Consider the following 20,515-nt stretch of genomic DNA (forward strand, 5'->3'; position numbering starts at 1 on the left):
ACAACATTCATTGTAAGAGTGCATAAGAGTAATTCAATACAGTCAGCTCCCAATGATGGGCACTAAGAAAGGGAGGTGGCCCCAAGCAGAAACCACATTTAAAGTAATAAAAAACAATTTACTGGGCAAAGAACAAAGTGAAGATGGGGATTTTTTTAAATAGAGAATCAACCTTGCTCATTGCTGGGATTCTCAGTTTGCACAACGGGATAATACAGGAAAGGGATATTTAAACCTTTATAGAGAATAGATCGAGATGTCACAAATTATGCAGTCAATAAGGTTCCTAAAGTAGCGTTTCCTGAAAAACAGCTTAGTATTTTTACTCATTCCATTCCAATGGATTCCTACATGACAAATCTAGGCTTTTGTAACTGCTATACTTATCAATACCATCCCAAAATGTTAGTGCTGCTCTGGAAAGAAAAGGCAAACACAGTAGAGGGACTTTGGGTGGGCCACTTCTAGGGTCCACTGGGAGAGTGCAGAAACCATGACCACAAGGCCCGGCGTTTTGTTTTGAAGGAAAATGATCACAGGAGAAAACTGAGCCCTAACAGGGCACCTTCCTAGAGGTAGCACTGTCTGTTCACCAGTAGCCAACAGCCTATATGGAGGGGCACACTCACTGAGACTTCTCAGTCATTAATCTTCTAGCCCTCGGCACTTATGGCCGCAGGAAATTTGAGAGTCTGTTCCTTGTGGAGGTCAGAGTGCCACAAGGAGCACTTGAAACACACGGCAATATTACCTGAAAAGAATGTCATTCTTGACTTCACTCTCCAAGACACAATTCTGGGGAAGCATCACCTTTACCCATGACAATTCGCATAACCAACAGCACATGTGAAAACCTAGCCCACTGTCACAGCCACATGGCTGTTCAGCAACCCCCCCCAAATCAGGGCACAAAAGACTCCGCTTCCTCCACTGCACTTCACTCAAAGGTGGTGTTTTTTCAATTATTCTATTTGTTCTTTGGTGACATCTAAAGTCACCACCAAACCCTGAGAACCTCGAAAGTAACCTAGGTGACCTTTGACTTGGTCACATACTAGTTGACGAATTCATGCTTCTCAAAACAGACAAAAAGGTTTGTATGTGTTTCGTATTTCCCAAAGTGTATTCCATGAACACTGGCATCCCCCAGGACTCCACACACATACCCATTCCTGTTCCCTCTCATTCCATGAGGAACTAAGTAAGTTCTGCTGAGTAGACAGCAATTCCCTAATGGACATTAGCACATTAAAGGTCTGAGAAGTCCCATAGGAAACACACTGATTAAAATTTATTCATGCCTATCCGGCAAAGTTCTGATTAAATATACCTTTTCTCCCTAAAGATTATTAAGATCAAGGAAGCAATGTTCTCAGACAACCAGCTTCAAACTGGAATAAACATAGACCTAGGTACCCCAAGACTTCCAGGAGGTTCCTGGGTATGGACAGTTCTCAGCATTTCAATTTCAAGATCCTCACCTTCCAGAATGTACTATTTCCTAAAAATGATTCTCCCTGGGAGAGCACCTCCAGTCAGTTTGGTTTTTTTTTGCTTTTTTAAAAAATTACCTCTCACTCTTATTGTACTCAGATGCACACCTGAGGTGCAGACACAGGGCCAGTCTGAAACATGGCCACGCCTCTAATGCCCACCTGGAAAACCCTGCAGTGAGCTCTTGTTCCACATGCTTTGCTTTCAACAAAACTGACAGGACCCAGTTAAATATTCAGCTCACAGATCATCAAAAATAATTCTTGATGATAGACCACAACAATTTTTGGCATGTATCTTGAAGGCCTGAGGAACCCTTTCCTCTCCCACATATTTATTTATGAGAACGTTTCTCAGAACTTAAAACTATAAAAACTAAAAAGAGAAATAAAACCTGTCTTATTCTGAGCAATAAGTCATGGATTCAGAAATTAACTAAAACTAAATCCACCTCCATCTCAAGGACATATTTACAATATCGGGTTATTAGATTTCATTATAAACAAAAGTAACACATTTATGCTGTTTTGTTCAACTGTGCACTAGTAATTGTTATAAACTTCTTTAACCCTGGGGACTTACTGTTACAGGAAATAAATATTTAGCTTCCTTTTCCATCCATATTTCTGTTACTGGGGAGTGTGACAGCCTGAATGACAGGACAAAATTTTGTGACAGAAAAAGCAAAGGAACAAGGTAAAATTTGGCTGTCAAAAGCCTATTCATAGGATTTTAAAAAATGAATGATGGTTTCAGATTAAAATATTTAAAGAATGAATCAGTTTTGTTTTTAAATATCAATATTACAATATGCCAGAAATTACAACCTTTCAACTAACGCAATTTATGTCAACCTCAAATTGTACAAAAGAATATTTCATTTTTCAAAATTATGGAGCATCCATATCACATTAAGAAGAATAAAGTAGTTATCTAAGGGTTGATATGGAAAAATTGTCACACTAAGTTTCTTGACTTAACTAGAATTACAGTCCCCAGTCAATCAATCAGACACTAATCTGGGTGCTGCTGTGAAGGGATTTTGAGGATATGATTAAAGTTGTAATTTGTTGAAGTTATTCAAAAGATACAGTGAAACCTCGATATAACGGACTAATTTGGGCAAGAGGATGTCCATTAAAGCCAAAAGTTCATTATGTAATAAAATAGGTTTTCCAACTGTGCGGGTTAAAAAATTGACAAATTAGGTAGTTTACCTGTTTTTACTTACGTAGAAACGTTTGTGTAATTAAAATTAAGCAAGTATGAAAAGTTAAATTTCATAGATAAATTTTCTACATGTATTACAGTAATTTTAAATTTATACTGAATAACTCTAATAAATGTGTGCATTCACCAGTCACCAAGAGTAAACAAAAGCACATGGCTGGAGCATGGCTTATAGCACATGGCAACATTGGCTGCTGCAGAAAGTGACAAAAGAACCAATTACCTCGCTCGATGTGGTGTGATCACGTGCTAATCATTTGCTGAACATTGTTTCCAAGCAGTGATTCTTGGATTTAAATATGTAGACTATAGTTGTAGATATGTAATATTTATTTATGTTGATGAAATTACTAGTGTTTTTTCCTAACATATGGCCTATTCGCTAAAATTTGTTAAAAATAACAGTGAATTAATAACAAAAAAAATAACCTGTTATTTTAATTATAAGTAAATCTTGGTTAAAAGCATTTTTAAAATTAACAGGGTGTTAATTTTCACATGATATATAGACTGGAAATTTTGTCCCTTACATCCGAAGTCCATTAAATTGAGGTCAGAAAAATCGAGGGTTTACTATAATGCTAGGTGAGCCTGGCCTGATCAGATGAAACCTTGAAAGGTTTAGGCTTTCCCTGGTCTTGAAGACTCCAAACAGCTCCTGCCACCTGCCCTACAGCCTTCAGATGTCCTTGGCTACCCCCACACTGTGTAAGCCAATCCTGTGTGATAAATCCCTCATAGAGGTGCTGTATTACTCTGTCTGCCTCTCTCCCTCTCTCCCTCTCCCTGCCTCTCTCTCTCTCCTACTGGTTCTGCTTCTCTAGTTGAACCATGACTGATATGTTTTGAAATAATTATAGATCAATAGGAAGTTAGAGAGGAAGCATATCAAGTCCTGTGTCCCCAGTGGTGACATCCTATAACCTGTAGTACAATATCAAAAATAGGAAAGTGACATTGGAATACTGCCTCTTTCAGATTTCACCAGTTTCTGCATGCACAAATGTGTGTCATGTGTTGTTCTATGCATCTGACATCATGTGCAGATCTGTGTACAGTTCCATTGCCACCTAACAGTGGCCTCCCACTGCCCCTTTAGACACACCCACCCTCCTATCTCACCCTATCCCCTCAAAACCACTAACCTGTTCTAATCTATAGTTCCGACAGTTCGGGAAAGTTATTGGCATGGAAGCATACAGCACATGACCTGCTGAAACTGGCTTTTTGCACTCAGCACAGTGTCCCCAAGGTCATCCAAGTGGCAGCATGTATCAGCAGTTCATTTGGTGTTGGTGCTGCATACTTTTCCATGGCCCGGGTGTTTGTTTACAGGTGGATTAGTTTGCATAGCCTTTTATCCGCAGAAGGGTATCTGCAGGTTTTGGTTATTACAAATAAAGCTGCCATGGACATTCATGCACAGGTTTTCATGCGGTCATAAGTTTTCATTTCTGTGGGACAAATGCCTAAAAATGTGATTACTAGGCCATATGGCAAGTATGTGTTTAGTTTTATAAAATACTGTCAAACTGTGCTCCAGAGTGGCTGCACCATTTTCCATTCCCACCAGCAATGGGTGAGAGATCCAGTTTCTCCACATCCTCATCAGCATTTGGTGGTGTTGCTATTTTTTATTGAGCCATTCTTTTTTTTTTTTAATATATCTTTATTGATTTCAGAGACAGGAAAGGAGAGGGAGGGAGAGAGAGAGAAAAACATCAATGATGAGAGTCACTGATTGGCCGCCTCCTGCACGCCCCAGACTGGGGATCGAGCCCGCAACCCGGGCATGTGCCCTGACCGGGAAGCGAACCCCGATCACCTGGATCCTAGGTCGACGCTCAACTGCTGAGCCACGCCCAGCCAGGCTATTTAGCCATTCTGATAGGTATGGAGTGATACCTCATTGTGGTTTTAATTTGCATTTCCCTGATGACTAACAATATTGAACATCTAAATAATCATATGCTTATTTGCCCTCCTATATCTCCTCTTTGGTAAAATATCTGTTGTATTTTTTACCCACTTTCTAATTGGATTGTTTATTTACTGCTGAGTTTTGAGAGTTGTTTGCTCTAGAGATCAGCCCTTTGTCAGACAAGTGGTTTGCAAATATTTCATCCTAGGCTGTAGCTGGTCTTTCCATCCTCCTGGAAGCTCTTTCACAGAGCATAAGTTTCTTATTTTGATCAAGTTCAATTTATCTTTTTATGCTCTTGGTGTCAAGTCTAAGAAGTATGCCTAATGTCCAAGGATTTTGTCCTGTATTTTCATTTAAAGGTTTTCCAGTTTTACATTTGACATTTAAATCTCTCACTCATTTTAAATTAATTTTGGTAAATCTGTGAAGTTGACATCAATGTTCATTTCTTTTCTTTTGCCTGTGGATGCCCAATTGCTCCAGCACCATTTGTTAAAAGTCTGTCCTTCCTCCACTGAATTTTTTTTTGCACCTTTGTCAAAAACTATTTGGACATATTTGTGTGGGTCTATTTCTGGGCTCTCTATTCTGTTCCACTGATCAATTTATCTATTTCTCAGTCATCTTGTTTATAAAAGCTTTCTTATGTGTTCAGTTCATTCTTTTGCAATCTTAAATCATTATCTGAACCTTTACCTATAACTGTATATTTGTTGTTGAAGCTCCTGTTAAATAAAAACTTAATCAAAACTAAGGAAAAGGGAAATAGCTAGGCCCATAGACTGTCCTAATTGTTTAATTCTAAGATTATGCTAATTATACAAATTGAATACTCTTGCTAAATATAGTATCAGAAGTAAAACACACCCTAGAGCTTGGCCCAGTGACCTGTGATGGGTGAAACAAGGACCATTCACCCCTTGTAGACAGTGACTATGAGTGCAGGACCCCCACGGACCCCAGTAGGGGCAGTCCCAGAAGCAGGACTACCCCAGTGGCTCTGTGTGAAAGGAGTCATTCAATCCTAAAAGTCTGAGGGGACACTGCACAGACAGGTGAATAACCTGCCCAAGCCCACACAGCTGGTAAGTGGCAAAGTTAGATTTGAGCCCAAATCCTCAAGCAGCAGAGCCAACATTCTTAACCAAAATCAATGAAATCCCCTACTTCTGAAATATCAGAATTTCCTGGAGAAGCTAGGGCACACCCTCAGACAGCCTGGGACTTAAAAAAAACACAAAAAACAATTCCCAAGGTGATTCTGATGGATGCCCCTAGTTTAAAGCAATAACAACAAAATTACACACAACCTTATACAGGAGACACAAATCTGTTCTGTTGACTGCTTCCCCACAGCACTCAGCATCTTCTCATCTATTACACAGTTCCATTATTACCGTTTCGTTTGTTATGTGGTTGTCCACATACAGGGATCTTTTGTCTTTGTTCACTGGTACATCACAACTGCTAAGGTGAATGCCCAGTACATGGTCAAGCCTATGTGTTTAAGACATGAATGAATTCAAGAATAAGCCTCATATCTGAGTGCAAGCCTCTGGCTGTTACCTCTAGATTTCCTTGGTCTCATGCTGCTAATTCAAATGCTAAAAGAAAAAAGGCTTAAGAATCATAAGCCGTGCCCGGCTGGGCGTGGCTCAGCCATTGAGCATCGACCTAGTATCCAGGAGATCGAGGTTCAATTCCTGGTCAGGGCACATGTCCAGGTTGCAGATCGATCCCTAGTCGGGGGCGTGCAGGAGGCAGACAATCAATGACAACTCTCTCATTATTGATGTTTCTACCTCTCCCTCTCCCTCTCCTTTCCTCTCTCTGAAATCAATAAAGATATTAAAAAAAAAAAAAAAAAGAATCACAAGCCAGAACAGAAACCTACTAACACAATGCCAGAGGAGGGCCTAGAATAGATCATCCAGAGGAATTTCTGAAGATACTAACTGAGGGTGACCTAGAATCCTATGGTCTTACTGGTGTGAGCCCAGCATATACCACAGGGCCTAGTGGGTATTAGACACAGTGAACAACCAACATTAATATTATTAATTTTTTAAACCTCAGGGTTTAGAAGGATCAAGGAATACTAAACACCTATATTCACGACTGGGACCCCAACAAAATTCATTTGATGTGAACCCTGAAAAGGAATTTATCTGCTGAAAATAGACTCCTATGATCAACTGAGGGCCCAAATTTTATAAATACTAAGAGCCTAGTGGCTACTTCCTGATAGTGGCTCTCGCGTACCCTGCATACCAGAACCCTGGGCTCCCCTCCCTATACCGTTTGTTTACACTGTCTGGGCCAACCACCGCAGGGAAACCCTGGTTTTGACTTTCAGTACTGTACAACTAGATACCTTATTTACATAAAAAGGACCTAATTGAAAGCCTTGGTGGAAACTTTTTAAAACCCAGCCTGCCCTCTGTCTCAGTGGAACACAATTTAGGTTGCTACCTGAATCTGTGTCTCCTGGGCTGCAGCTCCTTTTAGTTAAATAAATGCTTTTTATTTTTTATGAAGAATTTTATCAATCTAAAATTAACTTTTTTGGTTTACCATGATCTCATTCACAGAAACCCTAGCTTACTACTTTTAGTCTCATTTTACTGATGAAAAAACTGATGCTTAAAAAAGGTAAAATTTTGTCCAAGTTCTCACCATTTATAGGTGATGGAACCTGAATCTCAAACCAAGTATGTCTCATACTTTAGCTACTTATTGATCAAGAAGGATAATCCCATTTCAATTACCATTACAACTTACCCTCTCAGTGTTTAAGCATTTTAGTTATTTTGTTTTTAAATACATTTTGTATCTTCAGCTTTCAGAATTGTCATGGCAAACATTTTCCAAGCTGTACTTAGGAAGTGGCCAACTTAGTATCAGTTTCGAGAAATTGCTTTGTGACGGTGTTAGAAGTACCTGTATTATTATTTTAAAAAGTCAACTTTTCTGCCCCCTTTGCTCATCAGTCACAGGAAAAATGGACTATCATTCAAAAATACACTTGGGGGCTTTATTCAAATCTGTGCAAAAAAAATTTAAAAACCCACCAAAATGAAAGACTTGGAAAATGTAGGGTGTAAACTATTTTCCACAAGTTTGTGTTTGCCACTTTTTATTACAAAAAGTTTGACAAAAGCAGCCCCTTGGTTTGAACCAGAGAACTTGGAGCCCAGTTAGTGTAGTCTAGTGCAGATGAGGATGGGACAGAGATTGGGGGGGGGGGGGGGTGATACCAGGACAGGATCAGCCAACATGTAAGAAGAGGTCAGTATCTGACATGCAGAAAGCCCAACAAGAACACAGGCAGACCTGGGGCAGAGAGAGAAGGGTGGGGTGAACCAGAGATTGCACCCAAGCCCTCTACGGAAGAACTAAGGGTGTCAGATCTGTACATATTTAAAGTACTTCATAGGAACTCTAACACAGAATCTGCTAAAACCCTATACACTTTTCAGGGACTTCTAATTGGATTCTGAATGTGCACACACATGCAAACACATACACACACACACCTCTTATTGTGTACTAACAGAGAACACCCCTTAGAATCAGAACAGTCAGCTTAATATTTAGAAACAGCTCCATTTACCTGAAAACACCACAGTGATTCAAGTTTGAAGCTCAGAGGGATGAACCAACATCAATTAACAAGTCTGCCATGGAAATGGCTGAAGGTGTAGGAGTCATGCCTATATTCTCAATCCCTACCCAAGAGTTTCAGTGCACTGGGGTTCAACCAAACAAACACTTCTGAAAGTTCCCTTGTAGAGTGGAGTCCCCTGGGACAATCAGATTTGTATAAGCAGCACAGTCATTCCTTATTTCCAATTTCCAAAGATCAAGGAAAACTTCCATGAGTACCAAAAGCTTTTAATCCAAGCAAAAAACTCAACCAGGAAATAAGAAACCAACTGCCACCAAGTCTGATGTATCACAGTGACATGTCTATAGATGTTCACTGAATAAATGTGTAGGGCTTAGGGGACATGGGCATATTGCATCAAATAATCAAGAATGTCCACAATTATGTTCTCTGCCTAAACCTCACTTTCCACGTATGGGTGCTAAGAGCACATACCATTTTAGGAGAAACTAATCTTCCAAAGACAAGTTTAAGTAACTTAAAATGCCCAAAGGCCAAATCCTCCATCACTAGCACTGTCCTGAGAAGCCCACTCCAGGCACAGCGGAAATGCCCCACCCTTGGGGAGTTCACATTCTAAGTTACTTGTATTAACCCAAACTAGGAGCAAACCCTACCTTGAAGGCTTAGGTACGACTAAAACTTTACCCAGAACTGTATTATTTGCAAATAACTTCCCATTCATTCCCTGTGTGAGGAAGTCAAGTCAGATGATATTTCTATTCACATAGTGACCTCCAACTTTGTTTTCTGTGGCCAGGGTGGGAGGAATTCCATCAGAATATCTGAAAATTACATGAGAAAGTTTTTGCCTCCCTCCCGCCTACAATTAAATCTCACTAATCTATATTCTGCTGACCACTGATCCTTCTGTAACTCAAAATGATGATTCATCAAGTTGAAAGTTTGCAAAATCTAATAATATCAACTTTCTAATTTTTGTGAATTATCTCATAGAAAGTCTCTCAATTAACAAAAGCAAGTCAGCAAGAATCTCAAGTAATTTCTTCTGCTCTCTACTTATAAGAAAACATGTTGACAGATTCTTCTAAACCACACAGGTATTTGTTCACTCAATACATTCTCTCCCATTGGCTTTCACAGTTATACTCCTGCATACCACACGAGAAATTGGGTCACAATAAAGAAATTTTTCAGTTCAGTGTAATATACTTACAAAACAGAATTGTTTACCAGTCTTAGAGTTTCAACAAGGGCCAAAAAAAGGGGGGAGAGGGGGTAGCAATCCTCACTTAAACAATGAAGTCAAATACTCTGAGACCCTCAAGCCCAAGACAGGCAGATGGGCTGGGTCCACCAAGAGTTCCTGCCCCTTCTTCATAGGGTGATACTGACCCTGGGAGACACTACACAGTTCCAGGCTACAGTTCCAGGTGGCCTTCCGTGCACATGCAGCCCTGGGACAAGTGCTTATGGGTGGGATGTAAACAGGACAGAGGTGTGTCCTCCCAGGACAGCATTTTAAGAACAGAATGTGACTTCTCCAGTCTTTCCTTTCCCAGACTAAGGACCCTGAGGCCTTAGGGGATGTCTGAGCACAGATGGAAGGTACCAGCATCTGAGCCACATGGAAGAGGGCTGTGGGAGGCCCAGAAGCACTCACACTGTTCCATGAACATGAGCAAGAGGCAATCTTCGAAGGTGTCAACCCCCACGAATCAGGGATTCTTCATCACATGGTTCATGTTACCTAATCAATGCACCAAGCATTCAAATAAAAAATTTATGAAAATTTGCTTTAAAAGGTTTTTTTCTATTGCTTGTTAAAGATTAAAAAGTCATAACAACCAGGAACCAAAACAATACTCTTAGTGATAGGAATAAATTACCAATAAAAATTTCTTTCCAAGCTAATGAGATAAGTAAAATATAGTATAAAATCAACCCCTCCCAAAATAACCAACTGCACTAAAAAAATGGGGACAATCTAATGCAACAAACTTCAAAAACCAGCTGTTTAAGAAAGAAGACTCTGGAGCAGACACACTCTGGAAGGCTCGGGTTCTGACCTGCACCTAACCCCACTCCACAGAAACCATGCTTGTACACTAACAAATTTCTGTGAATTCAAACTACTGGTCCCAAATTAAGAGAAGAGCACACTGGTCAGGAATGCATATTTTTTTCCTTCTTTCCAAGGAGCTATAGAAACTACTAATAACAAACAAACGTAAAAGGGAGCCTGAATGATAGGCTGACTCCCAGGCAGAACAAGTACTCCATCACTATACAGAAGAGCAGGAGACCTGCATGTGGCAGCCACAGGAATGGACCCTGTGGGGAATTCTGAGCACTCAGAAGACACCTAGTGTCCAGATCTTGTCTCTTATGCCATTTCCCAATAAAAGGAGAAATGGCTTACTCTAGGACTAGGGTAGCTAGCTACAAGATGAGCCTGGAGTGCCTTGTGGTGCCAGAAAGTAAGAAGTGCTCAGACCAAAAACAATCCCACAATGTTGGGGAAGGGGGTGGGGGTGTTCAAAGGCACAGGAGCCACCCGAAAGCACTCCCAATGGCCAAAGCTGGAACAATTTGATAAACAAAATAAAGTAGTACAGATACTTCTCAACTTGTGATGGGATTATACCCAATAAACCCACTGTAAATCAAAAATACTGTTAAGGCGAAAATGTATTTAATACACCTAACCTAAGGAACATCAAAGCTTAGCCCAGCCTACCTTAAACATGCTCAGAACACTCACACTAGCCTGCAGTTGGGCAGATCACCTAACACAATGAATACACTGTAGGGTATCAACTGTTGGCCCTAGTGACCTCATGGCTGACTGGGACCTGTGGCTTGCTGCCACTGCCCAGCATGACGAGAGTATCATACTGCATATCACTAGCACGGGAAAAGGTCAGATTCCAAAGTTCTAAGTATGGTTTCTATTGAATGTGTATCAATTTTGCACCACTTGTAAAGTTGAAAAATCCTAAGTCAAACCATCGTAAGTTGAGGACTATGTGTAATGAATTCTAACCCAAAGTATAAAATAAATATCCATGAACCCATACTGATATAAATGACTGATGAAACCAATAAGTGGGGAAGAAAAGATAAACTCCCACGAGGAAGAAGAGAGTGCACAGACGCTCTACCTTCCAGGAGGAAGTGTGACTGCCCACTTTGTAAGTGGGCACCAAGCTTAGTGACATCCTTCCAAAGAGCAGAGGTTGGAAGGGGCAGGGGGACGATAGCAACTGTGCAGCTGAGAAGTCTGACAAGCACTCCTCAGCGTGATGATCCATGTCAGCACCACCCACACTAAGTCATGGTGATGGCACACAGCCTTGGTAAGATGCAATCAGAAGGGCACTTCACTTCTATGGTCTTCCTTCCAAAAACCCACAATCCATGTCTAATCATGAGAAAAGCATCAAATTCCAATTGATGGATACTCTATAAAACACCTGACCAGCACTCCTCAAAAAGTCATAAAAACAAGAAAAGCCTAAAAAACTATCATAGACCAGAGGTGCCCAAGGAGACATGGCACCTAAATGTCATGTGGGCCTATGGGCATTTAAAAGATAATATTATATAGTATGAAAAATATTATGCTAATGTATTCTAGAATTTAGATGAAAAGGGAAGCCCCTTGAGAGATACAAATTAAACAACACTGACTCAAGGACATCTACATTTATTGAAGTTCTGTATTTATTAAAAATATTGAATTTATAACCAAAACCTAAGCACACATAGCTTCACTGGCAAATCCCATCAAACAGTTAAAGAAGAAATAAAACTCAAACTATAGAAATGCTTTCCAAAAACGCACAATAAGAGACAACTTCCAGCTCATTCTTTGAGGCTAGCATTAACCTGATAACAAAACAGATAAAGACAGGTCAAAAAAGAAAACTACAGGCTCATATACCCTATGAACATAGATACAAAAAATTCTTACCTAAATATCAGCAACTCAATCCAAAAATATATAAAAAGTGTAATGCACTATGATCAAGTCAGGCTTATTAAAACAGAAATGCAAGGTTAGGCTAGCATTCAAAATCAGTGTAACAAGAGAATCAAGAAGAAAAAGCATAAGATCATCTCAAGCAGATACATTAAAAGTGTGTGAAAATTCAATGCCTGTTCATGATAAACTATCACAAAAACAATAACTCTCATGAATAAGGAATAGAAGGGAACTTCTTCAACCTGATAAAAAGAATCTATGAAAAATTTACAGCTAACATCACACTTAATGGTGAAAGACAAGATGCTTTCACTCAAAGATCAGACATAGCACAAAAGTATAAAACAGACTACACTGAAATGGAGATCCTAGCCAATGCAGCAAAGTAAGAAAAGATATAGGAATTTGATCGGAAATAAAACTTGTTATTTTAAAACAATATGACCACACACATTTAAAAATCCCTATATAAAAGTCCCTAAAATAAATGAATTTAGCAATGATACAGGATAATATCAGTATAGAAAAACCTTATTACATTTCCATACATTACCAATGAACAACTGGATATTGAAATTTAACATACAATATCATTTATAATAGCATCTAAAAATATGAAATACTTACAGATAAATTTAACAAAGTATGTACAAAAGTTGTACACTGAAAACTACATGGCACTGCTGACAGGAATTAGAGACCCATGTTAAGTGGAGAGGTGTACCATGTTCATGAAGACTCAGTGATGTTAAGATGGCAATTCTCTCCAAATTAACCTACAGACTCAACTCAATCCCAATCAATGAGATGTGAGTTATTCTAAAACTGGAAGTACATCAAATTATTAGAATATGCACAATCTATTAAGACATTTGACTGTGCTTTATTAGATTGTATTTGAGTAATCAGATTAGGTTAATGAGTCCCTAAACTGTATGTATGTATGTAAACTATGTTTTCTTGGGTTAGTACTTAGCCCTCACACGTACAGGGAATCACAACAAAGTCACCAAAGGTCTGTAGGTTTGTGAGGTACTATAGACGAGTCAGGAATAGAAATCATGTATACAAAATTAAATGGAAACATCAAAAATTCCAAATTTGCAAAGGAAAGAATTAAACAAGTCCATCATGGCCGAGACCACACCCTTCCTTCACAGTTCAAAGAACCTTATGTTGAGTTTGTCACATTCTAAAGATTATGAAATGCTATACTTTTGACAGAGAAGGTCAATGCCCCAAACTGGAAACACTCTGAACACTGATGACCCAGGCCAAGACTGCTGGTGCTCAAATGCCAGAACGAGATGCACAGAGTGAGACTTCTCTCTACCCAGAAGCCATGAGGGCTCAAAAGGCCAGAAGAGTCCTTCCACAAATATCCAGCAACATTTAAATCAAAAGACCCCTCTGGGAAGTAAAAGAGAATCAGCAACCAGCATATAAAGGGAACTTAATATGATCAAATATTTCTATTTTCTGTGGATCAGTGATCAGTTTAGAGGAAAAGAAAAAAATCTGCCCCTCCATATGTCTTACATGACACATCTTTCTATAAGAAAAATTTTAAAATAAATCACTTTTTTACTTTTAGAGGATCACAAAGAAGCCTCTAATTAATTATAATTGTTTTTAAATTGTAGAAATACACTAAGCTATAAAAAAAAAAAAATTTAAGCTTTTAAAAATAAAAATCTGTTATGTCAATCTCATCTCAATAAAAAATAAACCACTTGTGTGCCCTGGCTGATGTGGCTCAATTGGCTGGACCATCGTCCCGTACACCAAAAGATGGCAAGGTGGGGGTTTGATTCCTGGTCAGGGTACACACCCAGGTTTTAGGTTCCATCCCCAGTGATGGTTTCATCAATCGAAAGTCGATGTTTCTCTCTCCCCCTTCCTCTCTCTAAAATCAATTTTAAAAAAATAAACAACTTGTGCATACAAAAAATGAAAATAGCAAAATAGAGCCTGGGCCGATATGTCTTGGTTGAGCATTGTCCCATGCACCCAGAGGTCGCTGGTTCAATTCCCGGTCAGGGGACATACTAGGGTTGCGGTTCAATCCCCAGGAGGGGCATGTAAGAAACAGCCGGAAGATATTTCTCTTTCATCAGTATTTCTCTCTCTCCCTTCCTCTCTCTCTCTAAAATCCATAAAAACATATTTTTAAAAAATAACAAAATAGAAATCTATTACTTTGAAAAGTAAGAAATATAAGCATTTTTCTAGTTAGTCAATATGTTCAGTTAATGAAAACAAACCCCAAACATCTGGGTTTTGAGTTGCTGTCTGATTTATCAAATAATCTGTTTCTATAAGATCCCACTGGACACGCCGGTATTCTATCCCAGGATCCATGCATTGCATGCTGGCATTCTAGAGGGGTCATCAACTAGGACAGCACCCCACATCGGGCCAACACCAGGTTCAGCTGTGTCCTACTAGTGTACTTTCTTCAATTGATTCTATGTCTAAACTCAAAAAAGTGCAAAGGGGTTTCCACACTGATCTATAGTATAAATGTCCTTGTCCATACACTTGATCCCTTCAATCCAATTAATAAAATGAAAGCCCTTCCTGAAATGCTCACAGCTGGGCATTTAAAAGACAAGCCTACTCTACTCTATAAGGACTTCCTCAATACCAATGCGAAACAACTTTAGCGTTTAAACCTCCAGTTGCTACTCCTGGAATGACAATAAACAAAATCCAAATACTGGCACACTTGAGAGGAAGAAAAAAAGTACCTACTTAAAAGAATTCAAGTCCATTTTTCTATTCCTCAAGTAGAACACTGTTGTTGGGTGAGATCCCACCCAAATAACCTCACATTTTATTATAATGATTAAGTTTTAGCATCAAAGATTTTCTTTGTTTCTTTCTTAAATTTATTTAAAGAATCTCATTCAGGTGTGGAATCTGAAAATCTGGATCCAAAATGCCAGTCAAGGTTGGCAGCAGTCCACTGCCTTCTATCCTCCAGGGAAGACAATAACTCTCAGAGATGATAGCATGGTCTAGTCCAGGCCAGTTTTAATTAGAAATAACTAACAGGTGAGTGGATTTCGGTATGCAGAGAGGGATCCAGAGGTGGGCCCCAAGCTGAGAGGCTGCACCAGCCCCTGCAGGTGGGGCTGGCTCTGGGCCATGTGCAGCCTCTCCAAAGGGAAGAGAGAGCGGTACAGCTTATCATCCACTATCTACAGGCCTTATTATAACTGAAAAGACCTTTACAGTATCTGCATTCAAGCTGTGAGATTACACTCAGACTTCCCAAAAAATCACTCATAGCAAATGCAAGTAGGCCTAAGGAATCTTAAGTAATTTTTTAAAGCATCCATTTGGATATAAAATAATCTAGGACTTACATAGTTCTAACCTTTATTTTAAATATCTGAGGCTCAAAATAAATACATTGTAGAAGGACCTTATTACTCAGAATGTTAACCAGTTTTTAACTGTTTTGGGAGACTTTCCCTTTCTATGTTCTACTTGCTACATTTAAAGCACACAATTCTCGTTTACTTATCTGTGTTTACAAATTAGTAACTTTCTAATTTAAATATATTTTTTCATTGATATACTGGGATTAAATTCTTATCCTTTAATTCCCCCAAAATTCCTTGTTAACAGCTTTCAATTGTTGGTAATTTTTTTTCTCATTTTCAGAGCTTATCCAGAGAGAAATGGCAGATTTAGTATCTTCTTTAAAAATTCACATACATCCTATTTAAAACTATGCCTATGAGAAAATAGATTTTTCCTCCGAATAGTCTTACATTAACTTTCATTAGTAATGGTTGTATAAACAATATCAAAAAGTCTTATTTCAATATACAGTAAGTATATTCTATAATAGGTTGATTTTATCTCACCCAATACAATTCTTTAAAACCAGAAAACCCAACTAGATTATACATCTGATTTAGTATTAAAAAACTTTACTAGTTGTTATACACACAGAAAAAACTATGGCAAGGCTCTAAATGATAAAACCTTCTGCCCGCAGAGGGAAGCACAGTAGAATTTCTGACTAGGAAAGTTGTTAATGGTTCTTTCCACTAGCCCTGCAATCACTATAACGCTAAAGAAAGTCAGAAAGATGGCAGCTCCTGGAAATGCCTTTCTTTACCTAAGCAAGTAGCTCTGTTGTCAAACAACTCAAAACCCAAAGGATTATGGCTTACCAGTCAGGAGGGAAACCTCAACAGAAGTGGTGCCACCCTCTCTCCTGCCCACCTGCATGAGTGAGTATAGGCAGTTTTGTTATTAGAACAGTGAGAGAAACTGATGGGCCCCAGAGCTAGCCTAAGTCACCTTCTTCTGGTCTTTTTAAAGCTGACAAGACTGGCAATCAACACAACTATATGACTTGGTCCAGGTCATCCCAGCTGTTTCAAACCAGGGTAACTTGTAACAGGCAGAGGCCTGTTCTTCCTCCTGACACAGAAGGAATCCCAAAACAAGTCATCCTGGAGGTGCAAACCATAACTGTAATAGCTCTTCAGTCCCTGGGCACTCACCCTCAAAGACCTTACCCTGATGGAACCATCACGAATAATCGAAGACTGAATATGAATGGACAGATTTTGTCAACACTCTCCCTGACTCATCTCATGAGGATTACACCTTCCAAACACAGGTAAAGAAGCAATACCCCACCAAGGAGGACCGTCCTTAGAACGTGCAAGCTTCTTACTAATGGGCAGGAAGCATGTCATTCACTCTTTTCTCATCCCTTAGAGCAATTGTTCTCAATGAAGGTTCCCAGGGGGCGGGTGGGAATCCAATGGGACATACCTGGTTATTAGAATTAAGAGATACCACTGAGATTTAGTGGGTATAGGCCAAGGACATTAAGATATCCTTCAATGCAGAAGACAGTCTCAACTAGCAGAAAAATCTTCCTGTACAAAGTTCAAATGTCCCAGACATTCATGAGTGAAAAACATGCTTCTAACTCTCTGAGCCCAGAATCTTACTCCATTCTATATTTACACACAAAATATTTTTGGATAGTTGTAAGAATTGAATTTTCTAGGAATTCAACGACTGTTGAAGTCCAGAAAAAATTACACTTTGCTTTATTTGAAACTTCATCAAAATTGCTCATCATTTTGTACTAGTCCATCACCAACTAGCATGAGTCACCAGGACTCAATACGGGAGGTTTGAGCATCTGGCATATTCACTGCCGCCTTATGTAGCTAATCCAACCATTTACATAATGAAACATATTCTATTTTATTATACACTACTACCTTTCTGTTTCTCCTTCCATTACACTTAAGGCATTATATTCATATTTTAATTATAAATTACATTTTCTAAACATTGCATTTTAGAATAAGAGGGCATTACAAAAAAATTAATCTTAAAAAAAGCACTGGGTCTGAAAGGTCTGAGACTCACTGCCTGCACAGAGGACATGCTCAACAAATGTTTGCTGGGAGTAAACACATGGGTGATCTGTTAGGACAAAATATAAACTAGGGCAAAAGGCCCTGTCTCACAGCAGCACCGTGGACTGCCTCATATTCCCCTATGGGGAATGAGATCCCTGGAGTCCCTGGCCCCAACCTGGAGATCAGGTGTAGGGGCCATGCAGAGTTTCAAATACACCAGGGCATCTCTGAGAGTCAAAGGAAGCAATTATGCCCACCCAGCAGGCATCATCCACAGCTGTCCCAGACAAACCAGAACAGGTGGCCACCCTGAAACTGAGGCATGTTTGTGAGCATCCCCAAACCAACCAGGAACCCTTCCTCAATCCCACATTCCCCTGAAAAGTCCACAAAGCCCCTAATGCCGCTCCTGTCCCCAGAGCACAGGGCGAGGGCAGAACCCAGCCAACCCTGGCAGCAAAGCCAACTACTGTCTTTCTGTCTCAATATGACTCCCACTCCTTTGCATCTACCCTGACAACCCTACTCCACCCCAACATCTCACTGCCCTCCCTCCTCACAGGCACACAAGGCAGGAGGCAGCTGTCTGTCCAGGGAACCAAAACAGAAGAGCCCTCAGTAAAAATGCTTCAAGTTCTCCTCAAGTACAAAGACAAATTTTGCCACTGCCACAAATATGGCTTCTTTGTAACCTGCTGTGGGAAAGCACAAAAATGCCAATAGGACTAATGGAACTGCTACCCAGAGCCTGAGCTTTAGCTCGTTTCGGAAGCTCAAGTAGGTGACAGGGTTCTGTGGACTAACGAATACATAAACAGGTCAAAGACTTTAACACATCTTTCCAATCTAACCAAATTCTTAATAAAGTTTCTGTTCAAATGGCACATACACTACTACTACACTTCCCACTAACATAAGGCTCTAAATATATTTTTTTTAATCGGTAAAATAAAAACTACAGATGTGAATGGAAAATTTGATGTACTCAAGTAAAATTTATAAATACTAATATGGAGAAAAAATATCTAAGAACTTGCCAGATAGAAAAAAAAAGAAAGAAACAAATGCACATCTTCAAAGATCTGGTGGGTTAATTCCAAAGAAAAGATTCACCAGTCTGGTTTATGTTAGAAAGAAAATGTGAGGATGACTCCAAGTCAGTCCAGCAGGGTGTCACGTGTTTAGTTTGGGTCTAAGTGAAATAGGTGCTGTGAAGCTGCAGAGGCAGATGCCCTATGTATACTACAACTTGGGTAACCAATCAGGGGAGCCTGGGGGAGGAGGTGACCACAGCCCACTGGTCTGTTCTTACCATCGCACTTTGTTGCACGTCTGCGTCGCGCCGAGAGGGGAGCCTGCCACCATGGGGACTTGGATGGGACTGTGCTGCTTGTTCGTGACTAGATCCAGCTTTTCTTCTAATGATTTACAAGTAGCCTCGAGAGCTTGCAGCTTGGCTTCAATGCTATCCAATCGCAAGCATATTGTCTGGTTAATGGAATACAGGAATGACTGGAAGTGAAAAAAAGAAAAACTTCAGAAGGGATATCTTGAACTTTAAGGAGAAAGTTCCAAGGAACATCAAATGGCTATTTCCTAATTTGAATCGTATCTACTCCAATAGAATAATCCCTGCACTTTAGCTCTTTAGTTATAAGCCAGAAACATTTGAGTAAACAAGTTCAACCTCTTATATTTAAAATATGACTACTTAAATCATGGGTTTACTTCCATGTGTAACTGTGATCCTTAGTAATGCTTAAGACCATATGATAAAAATGTATGTAGTTTTTAGGATGTCCTATTAATCAGTAAATTTACATATAAAACTAGTCACATCTTTCTAACTATAAAAACACATTTATATGTAACATCAAAACAGCATGGAAACCATTGGTCCTGCACATTCACATTATCCCCACTGCCCTGATGTTAAAATTTGGTAGAGTACGAACAGCACACCTGCCACCTAGTGGTCAACATGAAGAGCAACCTCACATTCTATTATCATTTCTGAGCCAAATCCCAATTACTAACTCCGATTGATCACAGTAAGCAGAGACATGCATGACTCCGGACCCAAGAAATGGATCAAATACATACACCAGACAGGAAAGCTCTTCACTTCCCACAACTGCCATTTCTGCCGTGAGTCGACAAGAATACAGATAGAAGCATGTTTTCAAGTAAGACTTACACCGCAATGAACACCCTAAGCTGATCTCATCAGCTGGTAAAAGGATTAAGAGTACTAGTTAGGAGCAAGTTCATAAAGTATCCAATAAGCTCAATTTAGTAGAAAGGCTGGCTTGAGAGTCAGCAGGTGAAAATAATGAAGAATCTGCCTTTCGTCTTTCTCTCTGCTTGTCTGCCCACAGTAAAAGGCTGGCCTCCGTTTGGCTGACAGGGCATGCCATCTAACTGTTGCTGGAGTACAGCATTAGCTAGGGCCTGCTTTCCTAATCTGAAGCAAAATAGCAAAACTAGAGCTATATCACATCACGCAGCTGCATCAAGGCCTGGGAGAAAGAAAAAATGTATACTCTTAATCAGTACATTTTCAACAGACTGAGCTTATCTTGTGAAGAAGTTAAATGTACTTGTCTAATTGCCTGGTAGATATGGCAGTAAGGGGCAGCAATGCAGTAAACAAAACCCACACACTGTCCAAACAACTCACTTTGTCTCAAGCAATCACGCCCCCTGATGAGACTCATCATGAGTGCTAACATACAAAGCAAGGGGCTAACCTCTATGTCCCCCGCTGACTGCCTTCAGGAGAACAGGATGTTGGAGCAAGTGTATGACAGAGGGCCAGGCAGAGACACACACAGTGCAGACAT

General features: G+C 39.7%; 1 protein-coding gene across 1 annotated transcript in view; it reads right to left on the reverse strand.

Moving 5' to 3' along the window:
- The window catches only part of BANP (BTG3 associated nuclear protein), a 98,468-nt gene that overhangs the window by 56,954 nt on the left and 20,999 nt on the right, over positions 1–20,515 (reverse strand). The window contains exon 6 of the mRNA XM_087827210.1: positions 18,985–19,184. Within this exon, the coding sequence (XP_087683336.1) occupies positions 18,985–19,184 (200 nt within the window). The remainder of the gene's footprint in view (positions 1–18,984; positions 19,185–20,515) is intronic.

The sequence above is a fragment of the Miniopterus natalensis genome, chromosome 18 (genome assembly GCF_054644295.1).
Source record: "Miniopterus natalensis isolate mMinNat1 chromosome 18, mMinNat1.hap1, whole genome shotgun sequence".
NCBI classification, from domain to species: domain Eukaryota; kingdom Metazoa; phylum Chordata; class Mammalia; order Chiroptera; family Miniopteridae; genus Miniopterus; species Miniopterus natalensis.